General features: G+C 38.5%; 1 protein-coding gene across 3 annotated transcripts; it reads left to right on the forward strand.

The window, feature by feature from the left end:
- The first annotated feature begins 1,888 nt into the window (after nucleotides 1-1,888).
- Nucleotides 1,889-25,253, forward strand: zdhhc5a (zDHHC palmitoyltransferase 5a). Of its 3 annotated transcripts, XM_028017201.1 has the most exons (13): nucleotides 1,889-2,322; nucleotides 6,365-7,922; nucleotides 10,486-10,607; nucleotides 10,704-10,861; nucleotides 12,484-12,656; nucleotides 13,719-13,821; nucleotides 13,937-14,028; nucleotides 15,205-15,331; nucleotides 16,107-16,215; nucleotides 17,059-17,168; nucleotides 19,643-20,682; nucleotides 20,823-20,829; nucleotides 23,690-23,853. In XM_028017201.1, exons 2-13 carry the CDS (start codon nucleotides 7,759-7,761, stop codon nucleotides 23,693-23,695), a joined length of 2,211 nt encoding a protein of 736 aa, XP_027873002.1. In that variant the 5' UTR covers nucleotides 1,889-2,322; nucleotides 6,365-7,758; the 3' UTR covers nucleotides 23,696-23,853. The 3 variants fall into 3 exon arrangements, with proteins under 3 accessions (XP_027873002.1, XP_027873000.1, XP_027873001.1); XM_028017199.1 differs by lacking the exon at nucleotides 20,823-20,829 and having other exon boundaries at nucleotides 23,690-23,927; XM_028017200.1 differs by lacking the exons at nucleotides 1,889-2,322; nucleotides 20,823-20,829 and having other exon boundaries at nucleotides 7,759-7,922; nucleotides 23,690-25,253.
- The last annotated feature ends 1,036 nt before the right edge of the window (nucleotides 25,254-26,289 follow it).

Genomic DNA, 26,289 nt, shown 5'->3' on the forward strand with positions numbered 1-26,289 from the left:
CTGAAGCTCCCTCTGCTCACTAAAGACAAAGAAGAAGGAAATGTTTGAATAAAACCACATTTGCAAGTTTATGCAACATTAACCAAGTGGTTAATCAAAAATAAGAGCCGTTCTGTCTGATTTACTGATGCGTTTTATGGACGTTCAGATAAGGAAACACGTTGTTTTCTTTGTGCAGCAGCGCATGAGAAACGGGTCACCACATAAACATTCATTGTTTTTAATGCCTAGATTGCCTCTTTAGTTTAGGGATTTATGGAATCACATGGCGACTGCCCAGAAGCTGCAACACACATACACACAATGCATGTTTATTTTCCTGGTGGCAGGATTTAAGGTTTGTTTTCACTCCCCAGCTTGTGTCTGTGTCAGAGGTGGATGTGTGTCTGTGTGTGTGATGAGCTTGGCTCTGTGGGTTTATCCTCACAGCCCCTGCTGTCATTTTAATCTGTCCATTGAGTGGTTTCTGTGTTTTGTTTTTTCATGCTTGGTGCAGTATGTGTTCAGGGAGACAGTGTATACTTTTTGGATTCAGTAACTCCACTGAAACAATTTTCTGAAACCCACCAACTTAGATTAATGTTTGTGAGTTGTAACTGTTGTTTAAATTGAGTAAGTTTGGGATTTAATCTGTTATTCTCATGGTTTAGGGGTGGAACATGCCAGTAATTATTCCTTTTATAAATCAGTATTTTTAAGAGGTGACTAGTAACTAACATTTACATTTACTTTTGTAACTTTTTTGGGGGAAAAAATTACACCACACTTTTCTGTAATAGCTATTATGATTCTTTATTTGATTAAGACATTGTGCATTAGTAAATAATTTAGATTTAAATACATCCAATTACAGCAAAGAGTGATTTCCACTGTTTGCCCCTCTGCCAGACAGTACAGACTAAAACACATATGGTTAATACAAAACACGCACACACACACACACACACACACACACACACACACACACACACACACACACACACACACACACACATGCCTGCACATCCTCCCCCACACACACAGACACACAACAACAACAACAACAAACAAGAAGACAGACAAGGGAGGAAATTTCAAGATAAAATGCACCATATTGTCATCTTCCTAAAATAATGTCCTACGTCATTTTGACAAAAACAAAAACAAAACAAAACCAAAAAAATCAGCAACTCCTTATTGCCAAATGATGATTTAGGCAAGAAAAAAAAAAAGAAGGCAATAACATTAAAAAATCCAGAAAAAATCAACTTTTTAGCTTCACATACACAATGTCACAATTTTATATTGTAACTTTACAATTTTATACCAAGCCGCCCATAGAAACATACTGACCCATCTATACATATTACGTTCACTTCAGTAATATTTATAGGTAATATTGCTACTCTTACTTGAGTAACATTTCTGGATACTCTACCTATTGCGAGTAACTTCACTTAATGAAGTGGATATATAAAAAATATTCAGAAATATTGTATTGCTCCCAAAGGGAAATATATAGATAAGAATATACTGAGGAAGTGCTACTCTTATTTTAGTACAATTATTTAGTAGGCAAAATGTGCAAATACTTCTGTATAATAGAGCTTGAATATCTGCATAATAGGAATAAATCTGCAGACTTCTGCATGTTAGTGTGTCAGTGTCTCATAAAAGTAGGAGGAAATCTTGTCAGATTGAGTTTATGTGTCAGTCACGTTTAAAAAATATTTTAAAAAATTATAGGTCTTTGAAAGGAGCGTTGGTCTGTGCCGCACTGTTTGCTATCAATTTAATCACGATTTGGAGCGATCGTGACGTTACCTGTTCTGATGGGCGGGGCTTGGCCTCAGAGCCAATAGTATACGCCATTGACTTGATTGACAGTCGTGATACCCAATCAGTGTTATTTCTATTACGACAACTCCGCTCTTGGACCCTGTCGCTGGAGTTTTTGTGGCTGTGAGAAATCTGTCGGCCTCTGGGAGTCTGTTGGCCACCAACATCCTGGAGACGTGAGAGGAGGATATCATCCTGTGTGGATTATATTCACTGAGTTGTCGCAGAGACTCTGCGTTCATCTCGGAGCTACCAGGTTATGAAAGCAGGGAGCTGCTCGCGCCTCCTAACCCCGTTTAAGCTAGCTGTCTCCAGTAACAAACGTCTGTCATATCAGTGGGTTTTGCAACCAAACCCTCTGAGGATGAACTAGCTTAGCTGGGGTTTCTTCATATGGACCTGGAGTAGCTGTGCTGAATATTTCTCATCGGATAATCCAACCGGGACCCAGACTGGCACACCCTCAGCCGGGTCCGGATTCCTGGCCGCTGGAAGCCCTCTCAGGTGAGGTGAATGATTAGCCGGCAGCTAGCCAAGGCTAACACCTGGGTAGCTTACGGCTAACGGCAGCTCAGGGTGCAGCGTAAAAACCGAATGAGCTTAACGGTGTGTATGTGTTGTCGGTATTTTAAAGTGACTCCCAGCAACGTCGAAACGTGTCTCTATTTTGTCGTAAAGGACTGTGTACTCACTGCTGTCTCCACCCTTATTTTTACAGCATAATTACCCACATCGATTCCTTAATGATTGGATAAACATTATTTAAGAATGATATTGATTCCGTTGGCCAATTTTCCTGTCATCCCAGAGTAACATCCGCACCCCACGGCCCACTGTGGGCGTCGCTGTAGTTTGCGCACATAAAAAAATCCATCTAATTCCTTCAATCAAACACGGATCTTTTTTATTATTATATATTTATTGTTTATTTTTCTATTCATAAACGTGATAGAAATCCCTGGAACATCTGGGTGATCCTATATTTAGGCCCCATCAGCAGATGAAGCCACCTGGTTCATGAGAGATCTGAATTGATCAAATCTGACAAGGAATTTTGCTGAGTTGTGAAATATTTTAGAGCACTTTGCAGTGTTTTTCCTCAGCTGATGAGTAAAAAGTAACCACTGTCGATGGTAGCAGGAACATCCACTACTTCTAAAATGAACTGTTCAGAGTTCAAGAGTCATTGGACAGGAGCACCAACACACACCTAGTCCTGTCACGGCAAATTGTCCCAGAAGTTATTGGGATAAACAATAATATTGTTGTTTTGAGACCATTTTCAAGTAATATAATGGTGGTGGCATAATAATGCAAGAACATTTTATTCTCCAAGATCAATAACATTTTAATTCTAATAAATATTTAACACTAAAACTGGCATACCTTTTATAGATCCAAAATAGACAAACAAAACAACAGAAATGACGAATAAAATTAATTAAGCCTATGAAAACAAAAAGGTACAAGTTGAGACCAAAGAAGACCTTTATCATCCAGTTTTCGGTAGAAAGAGAAAAACAATAAATTATGAAAATGGAAGTTATTGAGCATGTTTTAATTTATGCAATTAATTGATTTATTGTGACACGCTTACACACACCTAATGTGAATTTGGAGCCAAGCTGATGATGCTGTGGACTTCTTCACATGTAAGAAGGTAACCACAGTATTAGAGAATGAATAGCTATGTAATCAATCATGGATGGCGGTATGATTGTTTCTTAATATGCGTAAGAAATATTACGCATATTAATATTTGCATAATATTAATATGCAATATTATGCAATAGATTAGATAGAATAGATAGATTGATATGAATTTTAGAATATCAATCTAAAATTGATATTCAGAATCAGCTTTATTGGCCATTATCATGTACAGAAACAGAATTTGGCTGGGTCTGCACATGGACATAAAGAATAAATATATATAATTTACAGGAATGAAAAAAAGCTAGTATAGGTGGACAATATGGCTGAAAAATATATCACTGTATCAGTCAATATTGATAATTATTGATTAGATTTTTGTTTTAAATGTGTGAAATACTGCCAAAAGGTTGATGTGGCCTTTCCTGTTTTATCCAGTTTCCTTTTAAGCCGTTTTACTCTTTTCTACTGTCACTCCATGCTGTTGTTGTTTATTTTCAAGCTGTTAAGAGGTATTTTGGCAACACTGCAACTGCAAAGTTACTGAACAGGTTGTCGCTCGGTAACCAAAGCATAAATGAGTTAGTTAATGACATGACTAAAGCCTTTCCTCTGCCTACATCGCCCAGAATGCTGTGCAGTTCTGGATCAAACTTCACTGAAATTATTGAGCATTCTATTGATTGCATTTTCTATTGGTACTGATCGCTTGTCTATTGTGATTTTAGTTTGTCTTTTTTTCATGTTACAATTTTTCTATATAATGTTTTCCACTTTTCTGTCGTCACATCCTCGCCTCTGTAGCAAATCAGTAATTTCTCCGCCATGCATCTCGGCTGAGTGAGCACTATTTAGATGAAACTTCAGGAGCTTTCTGAGTGTTGATATTTTAAAACAAAACCACATTAAGTGGATCCTCCAGAGGCTTGCGGTGCATGAACCTACTATTCGGCCACCCCTAACCAGAGCTCACAAGCAGAAACGGTCACAGTGGACCCAGCGATACATGAAGATTAATTTTCAAACAGACTTGTTCACTGATGACTGATGTGCAACCCTGTATGGTCCAGATGGCAGTAGTGGATTGGTGGTGGACGGCCACCACATCCCAACACGGCTGTGACGTCAGCAAGGAGGTGGTGGAGTCATGCTTTGGGTCGAAATCATGGAGAGAGAATCATTGGTCGGCCCCTTCAGAGTCCCTGAAGGTGTAAAAATGACCTCAGCAAAGTATATGGACTTTCTGACTGATCATTTTTTTTCATGGTTCAAAAAGAAGAGCTGTACTTCCATAGCAAAATCATCTTCATGCATGACAATGAATGCTGCAAGGAATACCACCGTGTCATTGGCTGCTATGGGCATAAAAGGGGAGAAACTGATGGTGTGGTCACCATCCACCTCTGACCTCAACCCTATTGAGAACCTTTGGAGTTTCCTCCAGCAGAAGATCTGAGGGTGGATTGCAGTTCATATCAAAACAGCAGCTCTGGGAAGGTATTCTGACCTCCTGCAAAGAAATTCAAGCAGAAACTTTCCACAAACTCACAAGTTCAATGGATGCAAGAATTGTGTCCTATGTTAACATGTAACTCTGTGTGTTAAGATGTTTTTGATTGAAATAGCTTTTGATTTTAATACATGTGACCACTTAATGCTGCACATTCAATAAATGACCATTTGCAGTTCTTTGTAATTGATAAAATGTTTAGAAAATCTGCTGTGCTTAATAATTTGGAACAGGGCATTTTGAGTTTTTGGTTTTTGAAAAAAAAAAACTGTTCTCATGGGGAGCTTTGTTCAGGAAAATTTTATTTATACTGTAATAGTTCATGGGTTGAAAATTATACTGACCATCATTTGCATTAACCATTTAAGGAAATCTGAGAAAATGTCACTTACATAATAATTTGGAACATGGTGTAATTCTAAACTAAAATAGTATTAATTGGGAATTAATTGTTTGCATCCCTACTGTAAATCTAAAATTCATATTCAGAACTGTTTTATTGATTAATATTGTGTGCACAATCAGGAAATTTGACTTTTTTTTCAACTGCTCAAATACAAACATAAAGAAAACATCTGTAAACTTTTTACAGGAATAAAATAAAGATAGGAACGATATGCACTTATATTTGCAGCCATTTTTTCACATATATAAATAAAATAAAGCCCAGAATGATTGTTGAAGCAATGCATTAAAATTACTTACTTTTTTCCCAAGAGAGAAGAATAAATCAACGCAGGCTGTAGGGGAGAGAAACTGTCTGTTTCCTTAAACCTTCTGATATGAAGGTTTAAGTTTAAAGTGTCCAGAATGTGTAGGATCAGCAGATATGCTAGCGCCCCTCTTCCTGATCTCAAACCTATGAAAGTGCTCGATGGAGGGGAGGCCAGCCGTTGTAGTTTGGACCTGTCTTTTCTAGTACATGAGCCAAACCACACAGCGATGGACGAACACAGAACAGACAGAATAATGGCCGTGTAGAAGATGATCTGCAGCTCCGTTGGCTGTGCTTTTTGTGTTGCCGCAGGAAATACAGCATCACCTCAAATCCTAAGATTCCCTTATGTTGGCTCAGATCAGTCATCACTTCACCGCTTGCTCATTGTACAAAATGCTGCTTCTTCTCTGTGACCAGAAACTATAAAACAGGAACATAGAAATCCATTTCCATCTGGAGAACTCTGCATTATGGGCAATATCATTATGAATACAATAGAAATACACTTTATTGTACTTGGTAGAAATGGAGAAAAGAGAAAAACGATAAATCATGCAAATGGAAATTATTGAACTCGTTTTAATTTATTATGTGATTAATTGATTTATTACTTATTGTGATAGGCCAAGTATCTCATGTTTTCTCATTGTGTTTTATTGCTGTAGGTGAAGCATCCTGACCAACCATCAGAGCACGGGATTGAACGAGGAAGGAGGGAATCCCTCTATCCTGTTTTTCAAGAGGAAACTCTGAACCCATCTGTCAGGAATCTCTTCTTCTCCTAATTTTGTTGCAGTTCGTTTTAGCAGTTTTAGCACTTTCCTCCAGAGAGGCGTATTCCCCTAAGGGTCAAGTTTGTAGCGCTGTTATCCAAGCCTCAGTTCTCTCTGAAGGGCCGAGCGAGTAGAGGGAAGTCCCTGGAGAAGGAGGCAAAGAGGAAAACTGCCTATAGCTGTTACATAACCAACAGCCACGGTCAAGCACACCGTCATCAGCGACGGCTTCAGTCCTGCCATATTCCTACTCTGAAATGAGATAATTACCCTACATCATCACTGAGTGTAACGACTCAGCAGCTGCACGTGCATGGATACTAATGGATGGTCTGCCGGATATAGCCCTGCGTGTTTTGGGAAGAAGCGCTCGGTGGCTTCCTGCTTTTTGCCCTGCGATCGCCTCGGGAATGTAGCCGGCAGGTGAGGTGGTTTCAGCCGGCCACCGCTGGGGTTTAGGGATGCCCCGACACAGGAAAACCAGACTCCTCCCGCACTGGCCCGCGTACAGACTGCTCCGTCTGACACACGTCCTGGACTGAAGCTCCAACACGCTGAGAAAAGGGGGGTTGGCATAAGTTTTATTTTTAACTTTTGCAACCGTTTTGTTTTGCTGCACTTCTTTTTTGCTGTTTTTTTTTTTATGCGGATGTGTGGAGCTGTCGATGTAATCTGAAGAAGACCACAGAGAAGAAGAACACAGCGCGCCTCAGCAAATCATTCCTCTCCTTTCTTTGTTTCTGCCTCACTTGGTTTATTTTTTTTCTCTCTTTTGTTTCCATCTGAACAGGTCTACCTCTGCCTACATACCTCATTTATATTCCCAATCAAGCTACATCTGGCCACATCAGGGTGATGCTCTGCTGGAATGACTTTCATTCAAAGGGTCCAAACACTTTTTTAAAAAGAAATTTTATTCCACCACAAAGATTTCTGCCAAGCTTGTGATCATTGAGTTGCAGATTATTCCCTTCGACTCACTTCTACTGCTAAAAGAATAGTTTCTATTCTTTGACATGTTTGTTTGCATCGTTTTGGGCAAAAACACAAATTCCTTTGGATAATCTGTGACTTCTGCAGTCGGCAAAGTAAAAACACCCAGAGGATAAAAAAGCGTCCACTTTGCTTTTCATGCTGGATGTGGTGCTACCTAAAAGTCAGACCCCTCCTCTCCTTTGCATCCATCCTGTCCCTGTTTTTGCTCTAGAGTCCGCTTAGCATTAATGACGGACTCCTTAACGTAGTGGTTGGCGAGCGAAAGCACCAATCGCAGCACACAGGAAGTGATGCCAGGCAGCAGCAGTAAGACCGGAGGGCGGGGTCCATCCTCGTCGCCTCTGCCACACGCTGTGGTCTCACCCACTAGGCCCCTCAGACCTTCCCGCTACGTCCCAGTTGCAGCCGCCACTTTCTTCCTTGTTGGGTCCACCACGCTTTTCTTCTGCTTCACGTAAGTCACATTAATACACACACACACACACACGCAGAGCACCCAAAAAATTATACTTTAGTAAAAGTAAAAAGTAGCCGTCCAAGAAATTACTCATGAAAGAGTAAAAAAAGTATTTGGAAAAAGTCTACTAAAGTACTGAGTAACTAATTAAATTATCAATCATTTAACATTTAAAAATTGCATTATCAGACGGACCAAAATATAAAGTTAAGTGGGAATTTTGGTATTTTGAGGACGAAAATGACAATAATTTTTATAAGTAACAAAGTTACACAAAATAAATTTTTTCCAAATCAGTTTATTTAAAAAAAAAAAAAAAAAAGAAAATAAAACACGAAACTTTAGCAAAAATTGCAGTGATTACTGTGTCTGGTGAATTTTTGGTTAAAACATGTTTGTTTTTCATTCGGAGGGTAGAAAATCCAGAAATTTTAGTCAAGTAAGAGTAAAAATACTTCATAGTAAAATTACTCAAGTAAAAAGTACAGTGTAGTAAAAAATACTCCTAAAAGTAAATAAAAAAAAAAAAAAAAAGTATGTTGTTAATACACTACTCTGGCAACAATGCATTTCAAAAAGCTTTACATCATAAAAACACAAGAATACAAAGTCATAGAAAACACCACACAGTCAACAATTGACAAAACTAGTAAACATTACATTTTGCCATCATTACACATCAAATCATTGGTCAATGTTTAATTTTTATGGTTCAAAAGCAACTTTAGTCTAGATTTAAAGGAACTCAGCGTTTCTGCTGGCTTGCAGTTTTCTGGAAGTTTGTTGCAGATTTGTGATGCACAGAGGCTGAAAGCTTCTTCTATTTATGGCTGAAAGTGTTTGTTTAATAGCAGAATTCATATAGTTTAGTTTTTGTTACAAGAATAAAGTCATAATATTATGAGAATAAAGTCGAAATATTTCAAGTATAAAGCCCTTATTACGTTAGCAAAAATGTAATCACAATAATGTTTTTTTTTTCTTTTTTTAACTACACATCATTAAACGAAGTATGAACTATTTAATCGAGAATAACAGTAGTATGCTTTAATAATATTTTACCAATCAATTGGAAGCAGTTTTCAACGGAAGAGGATTAGGGTCACAAAAAAAATATTTCTTACAGTTTTGACTTTTTTTTTCTCAGAATTTTGAACAATTTGAAAAAATAAAAGAATTCTGACTTTAATAATTTAAGATAAAAAAGTAAAAATTCTGTCAAAAAAAATAAAATCTAAATTCTGAGGAAAAAAATAAAAATTCTGACATTTTTCTCAGTTTTTTGACTTTTGATGTCAGAAAATTAAAGCCAGAATTGTTTTATTTTTTCAGTGGCCACAATCGTCTCCTGTAGTTTTCATATGTATTCTGGCGAAATACAATGTGAAATGATGTTCAGTATTTTTTAACTTTAATAAGTATTCATTGAGTGCAGAGGTAGCTTTTATTCAGGCTTTAGAGGTTTGTTAACAGGTTTTATCAACCCGTTTCACCACAACCGACCCTTTGAGGACATTCATAATGTTGATAAGTAAAGTAAAAATGAGTTTTACTCCCTGCTCTGAAGGAATCAGGATTAACCATCTCAGACAGTTTTATGGGGTTTGCAAACATGATCGGTTTAATCTTTTTGATGATTTCCCACTCCCTGCTGCCGTTTCTGGTGGCACAAAGCTAAAACCCAAACACTCGTTCTCCACTGCTCTCTGCAGTTCAGCTCGGCTGCTTGTCACAAAGTGAGAATGTGGAGAAAAGACGCAAAAGAGCAGCAGTGGGGAAAAAGTGAGAAAATCTGCTGGAAAGGTGTGATTGTGTACGCAGAGACGTGCCTCTCTGCATGAATGCATGTGTGTGTGAGATGTAATCTGTGTGTGGTCAGTGCGGTGGCTGGTCAGATCTGTGGATTAGTGAAGGGAAAATAGGCCAACATCTGTCACCCTGACAAAAGCCCATCATCCAGTCTGTCACTCCGTCTCTGTTCCTGCAGCCCGTCTCGGTCTCAGGTGAACACTGAACATCGGAAATAAAAAAACATCTGCTTGTTGCAATAAATCATGTGACAAATTAAAATAAACTCAATAATTTCTATTTCTTTCCAACAAAAACTGGGTGATAAAAGTTTAAAGATAAAAGCTCCTGTATGTTGCTGAGAGGTTTTCTATTAGTTAGTTTTGTCTTATTTCAAGTGTACTGAGATATTTCTATAAGAAACTGGAACAGAAATACTTGATAAGATTTTATGTTTTTGCAGTGATTGGAAACAAATAGCGCACTGAAAACAGTAGTTTAGCTGAAAGTATTTTATCCACCATTTTCCTAATTTAATTGGTCGATTATTTTTTTTCCCCTTATTTCATTAGTTTTATCTTGTTTAATTTATGCTCGTGTTTTTAAACTCTTACTCTTGATTTTTCTGTGAAGCACTTTGAATGATTTTCTACATAAAATGTGCTATATAAATAAATTCGCCTTGCCTTACCGAACCGCACCGACCCATTCTGCATCAGTCAGAGAAAACGTGTGGTATTTTGGTTTTGACGCGGTGCTGTCGGCGTTTCAGGTGTCCGTGGCTTTCTGAGCAGTTCTCCGTCGCCGTTCCCATCTACAATGGAGTCATCTTCCTGTTTGTGTTGGCTAACTTCTGCATGGCCACATTCATGGACCCTGGCATTTTCCCAAGAGGTGAGCGAATGAAAGTAGTTATAGAGGAGATAAAAGCCTCCAAACTTAACTTACTGGTTTCATTTTTAAATCTAAAAACGTGCGCTGTCCCTGCAGCGGACGAAGACGAGGACAAAGAGGATGATTTCCGCGCTCCGCTCTACAAAACGGTGGAGATCAGAGGGATTCAGGTCCGGATGAAATGGTGCTCAACTTGTCGTTTCTACAGACCGCCGCGCTGCTCCCACTGCTCAGTCTGTGACAACTGTGTGGAGGTGCGTTCAAGGACACAAACACTCATAAAAGCTGTTCTTATTGTTTATCATCATCCGTCTCTGTCTAAATCAGAGTGATCGAGTCAAAAGTACTAAAAAAAAAACTAAAATCAATCAAAAAAAGTAGTTTGGTTTCAAAGGGATGTTGTTCATTGCAGATCCAAAACTTAAAAATTATTTTTCATGTATACTCTATTAAAAGAAAGGAATTTAGTTTTTAAATTCTTAATTGCTTATTTCATTCTCAGTTATATGACAAGATTTAATTCAAAAGGCTTGTTACGTTTGACCAAGTTTATAGATGAAATAAAATCAGTTTTGGGTGCAGCAAAGTTGACTTTTCAGTAAAATCTCTGGCTTGACAAGGTTTATGCTCATTATAAAAGCTTTGTTATTAAAAAGACAAATTCTTTGTTTTGTGCTTATAAGCAATAAATAAATTTATCGCATGAAAAATTTAAACTCAATTTTCATTTGCATGATTTATCGTTTTTCTCTTTTATCTCTTTTTCTACCAAAATCTGAATGATAAAAGTTTTCAATCTGGTGCTTTGGTCACAACTAACCTTTATTTTGAAGGAAAACTTTGTTTATAGAGACTTCAGAATTTATTTTATTTGTTGTTTCTGTTCTTTTATTTATTTTAAAATGTTTCAGTGTTAAATGTTCATCATTATTTAAAGTTTGACGATATTTGAAAATGTATTTTTGCATTATTATGCCATTACTTGAAAATGGTCTCAAAACAACAATATTATTGTTTATTGCAATAACTCCTGGGATAATTTATCGTCCAGCAAAATTTGTTAATAAAGTTGTACTTAACATTTTCCACTGTAAGAAAATTATGTCAGTAATAATTTTACCCTGATTACAAATACAAGTCTCAATTTATATCATATACTTGTGCTGGTGGGGCCAAACAAAGTTAGTCCAGGGGCCACAAAAGGCCAATGAGCCACACTTTGGACACGCTGAATAATTTGACACCATTCTGATTTAGAGATTAAAACCGAAGCGACATGAGGAGCCTCCTGGATAAATTCACCTTTCCTCTGAGGCTCAGTTTGGAACAGGAGTGTCAAATTTGGTAAATCTCTCAGTGGAAGATTTTAATGCTGCAGTGCAAAACGTGTAAAAACTATTTTTATCCTGAGGAGGATATTTACCATTCAGAGTTTTAAGAACAGGGATCAGCTTATAGGGTCACAGTGTGAAGCATCAGTAATTTTAACAAATCAGTGGTATGAATATGATTAGACAGTACGGTGAAATAACAAACTGTGTTACATGTGAAATATTTTTATTACAGTGGGCAAAACGCAGCAGATTTTTAAAGTTCTCCCAATGAAGGGAGATGTTTGTAATTTTCATTATAGTTGCACTTCAACTGTGAGGGACAGAATCTAAAAGAAAAACACAGAAAATCAAATTATTATTATTAATCGAATGAAATAAATATTTAATACAGTTTTGTTGAGGCAAAGGTGGATCAGCCTGCTTCTTCAAGCAGATCTAAATGTGTTATTCCAACTATTTATTTTCACAGCTATAAACTCAACACTTTAATAGCTCTAACCAACGATAACTGAGGGAATCCTGATTTATTTGTGACTCTTCAGGAGTTTGACCATCACTGTCCGTGGGTGAACAACTGCATCGGCAGGAGGAACTACCGCTACTTCTTCCTGTTCCTGCTGTCTCTGACGGCTCACATCATGGCCGTGTTTGGGTTTGGCCTGCTCTTTATTCTCTACCACCGGCAGAACATCAACCACCTGCACGCCATCGTTACGTATCCTTTAACGGTAGTCCAGAAAGCTTCCTTAAACAGGTTAAGATAAGTCGATGCACGATACAGAACATGTTCATTACACTTTCTGCACAAAATCATTCTTAGATAATGAGATTTTAGCTGTTTTAGGACATCTTGTCACTTTAAATCCAAATAAGCTGCTGCTGGCCACAGCCCCAACTCAAAGTTTTACTCGCATGTGAAAATTATTGCAAACAAATACACAACTATACAACCATACATCTTTGAAAAGCAGAAGTGTAGCCTTCTGCACAAACAACAAGAATGCAGAGAGTGATTCTGGGTGGTAAGTCAACAACAAAACTTATGTCTTTTCCAGCAGCCATTGTACAGCAGTAAAACCAGCTCACAAATGTGCTGGAGTTCTGCTTGGGTTGCTAGGTAACGGCACAGTGCCTGTGGAATGTGACCCAACAATCAGGAAGTTTTTAAAACGGCTCATTTTCTAGACCGTGAAAAAAATTAACTTGAGTTTTTCCTTTCTTTTTTTAAAGCACTTGGGCTGTTTGTAGAAGTAGTTGAGACCCAAATTGAAATAATAGAAACGTGCAAAATGCTAATTTTGCATAATAGGTCCTGTTTCCTTAAATGAAGTCTGGATTTTGCCAGATGTCCTGGTGAAGTTTGTTTTTTTTAACTGTTCCATTTATTCACCAATAGTCTGTAATGTTTGGTTTATATGCACTAACAAACAGAGGCATTGCTCTACCAAAAAAATTACCAATTATATAAGAGAAGGATTAATGTCAACAACAAATATAAAATAAACACAACAAAAGTAGGCACACATTAAATGAATACATTTAGGACAAAGACGAACCAGCATAACATAACATAACATGGTGTCACAACAAAAACAATGAAATTATTAATCATGTGTTGATTAGGATAATATAAAAGGTGCTTTAGTGTGCCATGGGGACATTTTGCGTCATGTTCTTGCATATTTATTGAAACTAAATGAAAAACTAAAGTATAATCCAGTGTGTGCTCCACTTTAGGCCTGTGTTGTTCATCCTCCTTGACCCGCTGTGCTGCCAGGCTGGCTGTAATGTGTGTTGCAGGCTTATTCCTCATTCCTGTCGCCGGGCTCACCGGTTTCCACGTCGTGCTCGTGGCCAGAGGCAGAACAACCAACGAGCAGGTAGAAAACACGGAGGATTGTTCCCACTGTTGGCTTCAGAGATTACTCACCAGAACATTCACAAGGTTTTCAGTTCTGACGCTGCGGTTTTGACGACCTGTCGCTTCGACTTTAGGTGACAGGAAAGTTTCGAGGGGGAGTGAATCCTTTCACTAATGGCTGCTGGAGGAACGTCTCTCATGTTCTCTGCAGCTCCCAGGCACCAAGGTGAGTTAGTAGAGTTTCTGTAGGTACAGTGTAAAATCTGCGGAGAGGCCGAATCCATATGTACCCGGACATTTGAGAAAACAAATACTTTTTTTATGTCTTTTGACCTTGCAAAAACAGAGATTTTGTGTGGGTGTTTCTTTTTATAACAAGATGCAAAATTCCTTAAAACAAAGTACCTCATTATAACAAAGCGACTTTTAAATCTAGATATAACAAGAAAGTTTCTTCTTTTAAGGAGATGAAAATAAACGCCACTGACAGGTTGACTTGTTAAAAAGGCATAAAGTCTCACTTATGACTCTCCTTTTCACCCCAATTCTTCTAGACAATGTGTAAGAATCCCAAAAGGTGTTGCTGTTTTTCTGTTACAACCTTTCTTATTTAAAAGAGAATATATATACTGTATATATATAATATATATTTGTTTTAATAAATAATAAATGTTAAGTGACAAATGTTCTCCTCACACTTCAATGTGAGGAGAACATTGAAGTGAGTTCTCCTTTCAATGAGTTTTGCATCTTGCTATAACACGGTTTTCTCGTTTTTAACACATTTTTTTAATTTGGCTAGAAAAGTTTCTTGTTTTAACAAGTTTTGCATCTTGTTAAAACTATGACTTTTTTTTCTAATTTCATCAATTTTTTTTTTTAATCTCTAAAATATGAAAGTTTTCTTGTTTCAAGTTTTGCATCTTGTTAAAATAACATTTTTTCTTATTTAAAGAAGCCTTCAATTTTTTCTAATTTTTCTAAACTTATTTTCTTGTTTCAATCAGTTTTGTACTTTGCACTAAATTTTCCTTTTTTAATTTGGCTAAAACATGAAAGCTTTCTTTGAGTGATTTTTGCATCTTGCTGAAAAAAGGTTTTTCTTGTTTTAAACACTTTTTTAAAAATTTGGTCAAAAATGTAAAAAAAAAAAAAAAAAAAAGGTTTTCTCATTTCAGCGAGTTTTGCATTTTGTTAAAACAACCAAATTTTACGTTTTAACAAGCTACTGCTCCTGGATTTATTATCAGTCTCTGGCAATTAAACTGTAAAATGTCCAAACAGGTTAATTTCTCTAAATGTCTCAGACCTCCCTGATGTTGAACAGAATCTCTGTTACTCCTTGTAACATAAGCGCGCCTCCTGTGTGCTGGTTAGCTTCACCGCCATGCTGTCTCTGCAGGTACTTGGGCAGGAAGAAGTGCGTGCAGAAAGTGAGTGTGCAGCCTCCGTTTCTGCGGCTGCAGCTCACCGAGGCTCAACTGGCAGCCAAGATCCTGGACAACGGCATCCAGGGAGACCTGCACCGGGTGAGAGCGACACGCCTCCTGCTGGGGAAACGCCTCCATCTTTAGCTAATTGTTTAGTTTGGTGCTGAACAGATGCTTTGCATGTGTGGGTAGTAGATAGCTTTGCATACAGGATGGCAGCAGGAGGTTTAATCATTTAGTTCTGCAGATTTAAATGAGTTATTGTATGGACGTGACACACATGAACATCTTGCAGCCTTACTATACACGAGTGGAAAGGGAGGAGGAAGAAGAAAAATCTTTTATAAACTGGACCCTTTCTCAATAATTACACAATTTTCTCGGCCACATATACATTAAATTAACAATATAAACTCCTCACTGTTGACTCAAAAGTGTAAAAGACTTCATATATTTGTATTATGAAATATTTTTGATTTGTAGTAGAGCATAATTTCCAACTCCTCATCCAAACTACTCCATCATTTTACTCCCATTTGTTTTAAAGTAGCATGCAGTTTTACTTTTGAAATAACATTTCCTTCTTTTACTTCTGTCACTTGAGTTTAAGACAAATAATATTTGTAAATTAATTGGAAATTATCTCTTTCTAGCTTTAAACATAACATCTTTAAATTAACCAGGCTATTTAAACAATTTATTGGTATGTACTCTAGCAAAAAATTCTCATAGCTTCTGGTTTAGTGTTTTTATAGATGTTGCTCCATACATCTAAACAATAAGTCAGATATGGAACAACAAATGAATAATATAATGTTTCAAAATTATATTTTGAGACAAGTTTCTTATCATCATGTGTGCTCTGGTTCTGCAGTCCAAGTCCAGTCTTGAGATGATGGAGAGTCAGTCATGTGACGCCGAGCCTCCTCCGCCTCCGAAACCAGAGCTGCGTTACCCTGGAATCGGCCAAAGGAACGCCGAAGGTAACGAAACATCACCGACCTCTGACTGCAACTTTTCCTCTTCCATAAATAAAGAAGACATTAATCTCAGTTTTAATTGAATATTTGGTTTTTAACAGATGAATTTTTGGAAAATATGAATCTTTTTCTCAGTCTGAGCTAGTGAAGCCAGCATGGTCAAGGCCTACCATCTTGTTTGACATGTGTGTTTCACAGATTTTATTTATTTGAAATTTGAATTAAGATCAACTCTATGATGAAATATTAGTGACATTTACTAAATAGTCAAAATATTACAATAATATAGTTGTACTTTCAATGTGAGAAAGTAGGAGTAATACAAGAAAAAAGCCACTATTATTACAGAATAAAATCGGAATTTTATGAGAACTGCTTCACGGAAAATAGCAAAAAATTAAAATGAGCCTGTTTTGAAGTTGCACGTTGATTCTGGTTTTACAGATAAATAAATACTTAATCTTTTAACACATCAGCATGAAATTGTTATCAGTAGCAGGACTTTGAAATGATTATGCAAACAACTGAATCACAGACTGAGGTTTCAATTCATTGAAGTAACTTTTTCTATTAATTTCTAAGACTTTCTTCTGGAAAAATCTCATCTTTGTTCTGCTAATATAATTACAGTATATTCTCATAATTAAACAAAAAAAATCTTGTAGTTTGGTCATAATACTCTATCATGATTGAAATAAAAGCCACTTTTTCAGATTTTCTTTTTAAGAAAAGACGGGGAGAATTTCTTTTTATTAAAATCGGATCTGGTATTAAAAAATTAAAGATTTTATTCAGATTTTTCGCTGCGACATGTTTCCGATGACCTGTGTTGATGCCTTCCTGCAGAGTGCAGCCTGCTGGGCAAAGCTCCTCCCACCCCCACCATGTATAAGTACCGGCCCACCTACAGCCCGGGGAAGAACCACACGACGCTCACTCATGCTTACGCCAACCAGGTAACGCTGTGCCAGCGGACAGGCAGAAACCAGGGAGAACCTGCTGTCTGTTTCTGCTCCATTTCTCTTTGTTTCTGCTTCTTTTATCACATCAATTTAATGCATTTCCATTTTTTATTTTATTTTTTTCCTTTCGATTTTCCGTTGGCCACCTTGGTTTCAGTGGCTTACATTTGATCAGTATCAGTAAGTGATTATTTTAAAATCATTTTTCTCTCTTCGTTTGGAGCGTGATTTTCCTGTTCCCTTCCTGTTTGATCTGGACATGGGTCAAATACTGAACAGAACCTTTTCCCAGATGAAAATGGCTGCCTCTACTAGTACACTGCAAAAGCACACATTATCTTTATGTAGTTTCTCGTGCAAATGTCTTAGTACACTTAAAATAATACAAAACTAACTTATCTGGGAGAAATACGATCTTTTTTTAACTCAATATATTTTTTTTATATTGATGAAAAAGTATTTGTTCCATTGGCAGATTAATTCGTGTTTCTGCATTTAGCTTCTACATCTCACCGAAAGGTTATTTCAAGTGTATTAAGCTGTTTGGAGTAGAAACTGGATCGAAATTACTTTACACCATTTTCAGTTTTTACAGTGTAGCTGCGTTTCCATTGACCATATAGTTGCTCAAATACAAATTACGAAAATAAATTTGCTTAATTGAAACAGGTCAATTTAGAAAAATCTCATGTTTTTTGCTAAAAACGACCAGCTATGTTAAAATAAATGTATTTCTCAAAACGACAATTTAAACACTTTTTTGTATCATGTGAGTCACATGATCAACAACCAGATATTACAACTACAGGTGAGTTTCAGCCTTCATTTAGTTGAAGGAGCTCAGTGTTTCAGCAGTTTTTCAGTTTCTGTAGGTTTGTTTCAGATTAAAGGAGCATAGAAGCTGAATGCTACTTCTCCATGTTTGGTTCTGGTTCTAGGAATGGAGAGCAGAACCAGAAGACCTGAGAGGTCTGGAAGGTTGCTACGACAACGACAGGTGTTTAATGTGCTTTGGTGCCAAGCCATTCAGTGATTTATAAACTAACTGAAGTATTTAAGTCTTTTAGATTCTGTCTCTAATGGTTGTACCTATGATGAAAAGTTATCAGCTGCCTCTGTACATTAATTTGGATTTATTCTCAGTAATTTAACTCAGTATTTGTCCCCATGTCTGGTCCAGATCCACCCGACTCTCCAGCAGTATCCAGAACTCCTCTCCTATTTCTCCAGAATAAAAAGTTTTCCTTTCTGATTAGAACCAGTCTGTCTCTTGTTGCTGTCATCATCAGTTTATTATTAATGTGTCATCAATGTCCTAACAGCCTCCATCTTGTCTGTCTACTTTTGCTGTCGTCTTCCTCTGCTGCAAATGCAGAGAATATTTAACTAAATCAGATTGTCCTCACATCATTAAAAAGCTTTAAATACAATGTATCTTAAATTAAGGCCTTAAAATGTCTTAAATGCATTTAAAAGGTTTCTCTTTAACATCTTATTACCATTATGTTATTTAAAAATGGTCTCAAAACAATAATATTATCATTTATCGCAATAACTTTTGGGAAAATTTATCGTCCAGCAGAATTTATCGTGACAGGCCCACATCATGACACATGATCACATGAACGTACAGATATTAAATACTAGGGGTCTCAGGACTGAACCTTGTGGAACTCCACATGTGATTTCTGATCACGTTAGTCGTTATCTATCGGCACAAAGAAATCCCTGATCTTTAGGTAAGATTATAACCAATTAAGTTCTGGACTAGAGTCCCAGTCGCTTCAATATATATCATAATTAACAAAGTCAAATGCTTCATTTGGCAGTTAAAAGATTATGCTATAAAATGAAACTATGCACCCAGAGTTGGGTAGTAACTGGTTACATTTAGTCAATTACAATTTACGTGAGTGACCTTTTTTGAAAAAAATTTACTTTTAGGAGTATTTTTACTACGCTGTACTTCTTGCTTTTACATAAATAATTTTATTATGAGGTATTTTTACTTACTAGAGTAAAATCTCTGGATTTTCTACCCACTGATTGAACAAACATGTTTTAACCAAAAACTCACCAGACACAGACACACACCTGCAGTTTTTGTTAGTTTCATAAGTTTTTCATTAAAATAAAAATTTTGTTTTGCTTGACTTTTATTGTTTTTACTTATATGAATTATTGTCATGTTGCTCCTTAAAATCTCAAAATTTCCACTTAATTTTCTATTTTTGTCTGTCTGTTATTTTTTAAACATTAAATGATTGATGATTTGATCAGTTACTCAGTACCTGAGTAACTTTTTACCAAATACTTTATATTTTTACTCGAGTAATTTCTTGGATGGCTGCATTTTACTTTTACTCCAGTAAAAACATGTCGAAGTAGAGCTACCTCTCCTGAAAACATGACGCCGGCCCTTTAAGTTCCTCCTCCTCTCTGTCTCCTCCCTCTTCTTCCTCCTCCAGTTGAGTCGAGGGGAGAGCGTTGGCAGCGCCAGGGACTCCTCCTCCTCCACCTCCTCGCTCCTCCAGGCCAGCCAGCAGCCTGGATTCCGCTCGCAGCCCAGCCTGGACCGCCGGGACATGCCGTCGGACCGGGCGGTGGGCGGCGGCGGCGAACGGAGGGAGGCGGGGCGGGAGGCCGGTGGTGGCGGCGGCATTCCTGGCTACTCGCTGGGCGGCCGCTCCTACCCGTCCTTCTCAGACCCCACTGTGCTGTCGGCGGTGGCGTCCCGGTCCTCCAGCTCAGCTGGCGCCGCCCACATCTCCGAGGCGACCACCACCTCCACCAGCTTCAAAAGCTTGGCCAATCAGACGCCGCCGCCTCACCACCCGTCGCGTAATGGCAGCTTGTCGTACGACAGCCTGCTGGCGGGCGAGGACTTTGACAAAGCGGCGGCGGCCCCTGAGCCCCCCGCGGGGAGACCCTGTACACCAGCAACAGGCGGCTACGGCTCGCCCTTCCTGTCCCAGCAGAGAGAGGCCGACCTGCCGTCCCAGTCCTCCCAGTCTCCCCATCACCATCACCGCTCCTCCCACCACCACCATCCCTTCCTTCATCGCTCCTCCTCCTCGTCTTCCTCCCCGCCTCCTCCGCCGGAGCGGGACCGCCTCCTTGGTGACCCCCACACTGCCCCGGCCACCAACTCCTCTGCCCCGCACCATCACCACCATCACCATCACCACCACTCCCACCATCATCACCACCATTCCTCATCCTCTTCCTCTTCCTCGCGCCCGCCGCGCTTTGCTGCCCCCCACCACGCCTATCCGTACCGGACCCGCTCCACCGACGTCCCGCTGGGCTCCGGCAGCGCTTCCGCTCGCTCGCCGCTCTCTGCCCACCCCCCACCGCTGGGCAAGTCGCTGTCGTACTCGAGCGCAGCGGCGGCTGAAATGCAGTACCGTCTGGTCCGCAAGGCGTCGGCATCGGCCGGCGCGAACGCCGCGGGCGTAGGAGGAGGAGGGGAAGGCGGAGGGATGGGAGGAGCCATACAAGCACCAAAGTGAGTATGACTTTCACCTTTGACCCTGACGATTGGTTTGCTGCTAACTCAGAGAAGCTACATGCCTGCCAGAAACTGGACTGACTGCTCCTCCTGCTCTTCCTCCTTTTCTCCCTCTCTCCTCCTCTTCCTCCTGCCAGATTTCCTGTGAGTTCCTCCTCCTCTTCCTTTGCTCATCTTCCTCTCGTTTGTGGACGTTTTCAAACTGAGTGAATTTGGTGCCGCCATTTTCTTCAAATCTAACAGAATTGCTGTCAAACATTTGTGCAGCAAATATGAAAATTTCTGCCGCTATAATTTTAAAGATATATAATAAAAGTTTCCACACGTCATCAGAGGTCACTAGAGGTCAAATTTGATTTTGCAAATCAAATTTGTTTGATTTGCAAATCAAACAAATTGGTGTTTGTGCTGGTTTCTGCAGCAAAATATGTATTTGTGGTGCTATAATTTTAAAGGTGTTAAAGGTTTCCAGAGGTCATGAAAGGTCAACCAGCTCCCATCTTCTTCAAATCAGATAAAATTGGTGTCAATCAACTCAGCTGTTTGTGCAGCAATTATTTTAGTTTGACCTTCAAACCTTCATGAATATCTTCAAAGCCAAAGCAGAACAACCAGCCCTCGCTTTGCTTTACGCAAATCTAACAAAATTGGTTTCAAATGTTTGTGCTACTTTTGTGCAGCAAAACTTTTAAAGTTTGTGCCGCTATCACTTTAATATTAATATTAGTTTCCAGAGGTCAACCACCACTGCTCACATTTACAAAATTAAATAAATTTGGTGTCAATTTACTGTGCTACGATTGTGCAGAAATAATTTTTATTTGTGCCACTAATACTTTAAAGATATTACTAAAGGTTCCCAGAGGTCATGTAGGTCAGCCAGTTCCCCATTTCCTTCAACTCAGACAATATTGCTGTCAGTTAACTTGACTAAGTGTGTGCAGCAATTTTTTTTTTGTTTGTGCTGCTTTTGCTTTGAAGAGATTAATGAAAGTTTAAAGGTCCAAAGGTCAACCATTAGATTTGAAGGCGTGGGGTCAACTTCACTCGAGTTTGTTTTCATCGTTGTGTTTGATGCTGTTGTTCTTGTGCAGATCTGTGTTTTTGTTTTTTATGAGAATGCATTCAGCGTTCTCACTTCTTAAGGTTTTATTTCTCTTTAGAATCAGTGAGAGTGCACTGATTCTCACTGATTCGAAATGGCAACAACGGATGTAAACGGTTACATAAGATGTATTTGTAATTCAGCCATGGCACTAACATCATCTATCAGCCAATCAAAAGAGACGTCACGTCTTATTAAGGTGTTGGAGCGACAAACTCCTTAAATCTAAATCACGATTTAGCAATCTCATTCCTTAAGATTGTTTCCCTTTACGTTTATTATTCCACGTTCCTTAAGTTTTACTGCATTTAACTACTTCCACGTACTTCAACCGATGTCAACAATTCATATTTCAAAACGTTCAGCTTCTGCTGGAGACTTATGTAGCAACTTTTGGTAATTTCAGCTTTCATACTTTTTAAAATATTGTAACTTTCTGCCCCATTGAAATACAGTAAAATTCTTCAGAATTCTACAAAATTTTGCCCACTTCTGGAATTTGATTAGGAAACACTTTTGCTGATGTATCACAGAAATGACAGCATCTCTGATTTGTTTGGAGTCTGCATGACCTTTTCTTCATATCAACATTCATTTTGAGTCCTTTCCTTTTCACCGTTCCACCCTGCACACCGCAGAATTTGTCTCTCATTAGCGTGCTTCAGAGCAGCTGTTCACCATTTCTACTTAAAACAAACAATTTATATTTGAATATTAGCTCATTAGCGGAGCGCTGTAGAGCTTGACTGCATGTTAGTGAAGCTGTTTCACCACTTAACCGTCTCACTGTCTTAGCGTAACAGTCGGACAGCGATGAGGCAGAGTCTGGGTTGTCCTGTTAGACTGTCAGTTCCCAAAAGCACACAAAATAATTAGTAAAGGCGCACGCAGGGTCAATGCGACGCTGCCGCACTGCGTGCAAAGTAAAAAACTTAAGAGTCCAAATGACCCCATCTCTTAAGGTCAATTCTTGGTGTAGCGCCACCACAAGCGAGGAGGGGAATAGGTTTTTTAATTAGGCTGAATCCTTTGACACTGCAGTGTGAAAGTGAACCGCAGCACCTGAAAATGTAACAAATGTTGCAACTTTGGTCGCCAATCAAACCGAATCTACCAGACTATCAGGTGTGAAAACACTCTAAGTGAATGGTTTTAGCTAATTCTTATTCTAGTGACAGTAGCGGCGTTTCCTTTAAAAATGTGGGCAAATCTTTCTCTATGTTCTTCTAAGGTTAAAAAAACCCAACACAATTTCCAAAGTGCGTTGTTTCTATTGAATAAGAATTTAAATTAAAATTACACGTAAATAAGTTTGCAGCTAGTCATCAAAAATCATGGCAGCAACAGATGTAAACGGTTACATAAGCTGTATTTGTAATTCAGCTATGGCACCTTAATTCAGACATCACGTCTTATTCAGGTGTTGGAACAACAAACTCCTCATACCTGGGAGCGGCTACGTATCCAGCGTTTTGAGGTAATTGTAGTCGCCGTTTTTACAAAAGAGCATTAGATTCAACATGTTCGAATGACACAACTTTTTATGAATTGAGCAGTACTGAGAGCCACTCATTTTCTGAAAACAAACTAAACAAAAACAAACCATCATCCTCTTACCACTTCCTGTCGTCGTCTTTGTTGTTTCCGCCAGTAGTAACATCTGGGTATTGATCAGGTGACTTTGTGTGATGTGAAGAAGAGTTTCTGTTGCAGATTTAGCACAAAAACATCTTATTGACATTGCTGTGTTTCCATATACAATTCCAATTTGCGCAGTTGTATATGTTTTAGCAGAACAGGAATGAAATAGTCGATTATCCTGATCCTCTTCTGAATAACTTCCATCATACCCTAGGCTCTAAATCCTGGTGTTTTTATACATTTCTCTCATGAACCCAGAGGTGAGCTGATCCAGAGGAAACCTCGGAGTCGGACCAATGGTGGCCAGCTCTTCTCCTCCTCTTCCTCCTCCTGCTCCGCCCCTTCCTCCCCTTGTCACCTGGTCTCCTCACCCAGCAGACCTGCCACAGACCACCTGAGCTCGCCGGTGACTCAGAGTCCGGCCCACAAGCCTCCGGCCGGCGGCGTAAAGAAGGTAACCGGCGTCGGGGGAACCACCTACGAGATCTCCGTATGATTTCCACTTGACTGTTCGCCTGAGGAATCCAACTGGATCGTCCTGCCGCCCCCCTTAACTGAAACCATGAATCTGATTTTAAAAAAACCCATTTAACTCATTTCTTGAGTTTTCATTCTTTCAGGAGCTTTAGTTTTTTGGATCCGGATTCATTTTGGGCCTCCAAGAACCTCCTAACATAGGTTTACAAGTGTAGCTTTTCCTATGGTTCAGATGAGCACTTTGGACTTTGTTTAGATCAAATTTGTTTTTTTAAAATATTTTAATAAAAACGTCTGGTTTGAGTGACGGTAATCCTGCGCAGACGGTAGGAACCTCATCGGATCGAGTCGAAGGGCTTCTGCGGGAACTAAACGTAAGATCAGTTGGACGATTATCAGCAGAATCTCCCTCCGTAAATGCAGTGGACTCAGAGCGGGAAACACTCATGTCGCCACATGTTGCCTGATTCATGAGAGTCCCTGTAACCTCTGACCCCTGACTCTATCACACGGAGAAAAAAAAGGTGCAGCTCTCTGAACTCTGATTCCAGGGAATCAGCGACATGTTAGCATTGAGGGAGTAAAAAAAAAAAAAAAAGAGACTATGTTCTGATTGCCAGTGTTTTGCTATTTTACTGAGTTGCTCAATGTGAATTTAATTCCATGTTTGTACAGGATGATGTGTTTTATTATTTTTTTAAATGTGGATTTTTTTTTGGTAAAACGTTCTTGACAGACTGGAGCATGCACTGTTTGCCACCATAGGCTGCTGTTATCAGACTGAGGAACATTTCGTCTGTTTTTGAACAAACTAAAGTGAATATGGAAACTATGTCTTGGCTCTTGAAGGAGCAACATTTTATAGAAAAATCTGAGCATTTGCCTTGAAAATGAACATTTCAAGTTGCTCTGTTCCTTTTTTAATTTTATTTCTTGTATTTAATTTGACCCCTGTTTTATATCAATTTATATGGAGACATAGCTGTTGATAAATGAAGAGTTTTTAAATATTGAAGTGAATGAAAGGAAGAAAGCGTCCCTTCTGATTGGCTGATTTGCTTCAGCTGCTTTTTCCCAGAATCTCAGCTGGAAAATGATCTGGATCCCTGTGAACGATTCAACACGGAGCCATTTGGGGGGAAAAAATCCCAGCCACATTTGGAAGAAGACGTCCTGCCGGAGAATTTCGGTGGAAATTTGGATATTTACATCAAATGGTTCTAAGCAAAGTTGATATTTTGTGTGTATGTGTGTGTTGGCAGGGACAAAAACATTTCAGATAGAAACTAATGTGTCAACCTGAGTCTGAAAATAAATGGTTAAATGTGGACAACACCAGGACATAGTACCTGTGTTATCACTGTTATTTTTAGTGCTTTACAACGTTCAGAATGATGCTTCACAGAAGCAGAATTTGCTGGATGATAAATTGTCCCAGAAATTAGTGCGATAAATGATAATGTTTTGAGACCATTTTCAAGCAAGTTTGCCATCTCAAAGACCAATAAACTTTAATTTTGTAAAAAAAAAAAACACTGGAACTGGATGACATTTCAAATATCCAAAATAAAACACAACCATAAACAATAACTAAAACGTCAATTAGGTCTTGATGCTAAACTCCTTTTTATTTTTAAAGAAAAGGTGACGCTAATGGATCTAGTTTATAACGTAAAACGGTCAGAAAAATTCAGCGACCAAGTAGGCGTTTCTAAAGGAATGAGTTTCTCAAGAGCCACACCTGATTGGTCGAAATTTACGTCCGCCATTCCACTTTAAAAAATATATATATACAATATATATATCGCTAGCTTACCTCTCTCTGGCATCGGATCTTTGTTTATTTTTTACTTTTATGAGCTTACAATTGTAAGCCAGGGAATCACCAGACTTACAAAGAAACCGTTAGATATAATAACGGCAGGCAGCTTGTGTTAGCCGGTCTGACTTTCAGCGCTGTCGCCATAACTTCTCCTCTCGCCTCTCAGAGAACTTCCGGTTACACTTCAAAATAAGAGTGTCGACATAAATCGCACTGTTTTAATAGTAATATTAAATTAAAACAAAATCATTTTTGGTTACTGAAATAATGTAAAACTGACAGTTAAAAAAAGGTACTAAAAAACATTTAAATTTCTTTTACTTAAACTGATCTTGAGAGAAAGATATTGTATCCTTAACTTCTTGTTTTCTTATTCAACTTGTTTTGTAGTTTGCTGAAAGATTTCTGCTGCTGGAACAAGCCAGTCAGATTTTGCTCACATCCAAGATGGTGTCAACACTCATGTTGGATTCAATGTGGCATCTATGATTAGATCCAATAAGATACTAATTTAAACAAAACCCAGACAGAGAAACATCCACAGGACATCAGATCTTGA

The sequence above is a fragment of the Xiphophorus couchianus genome, chromosome 5, assembly GCF_001444195.1.
Source record: "Xiphophorus couchianus chromosome 5, X_couchianus-1.0, whole genome shotgun sequence".
Taxonomy (NCBI): Eukaryota; Metazoa; Chordata; class Actinopteri; order Cyprinodontiformes; family Poeciliidae; genus Xiphophorus; species Xiphophorus couchianus.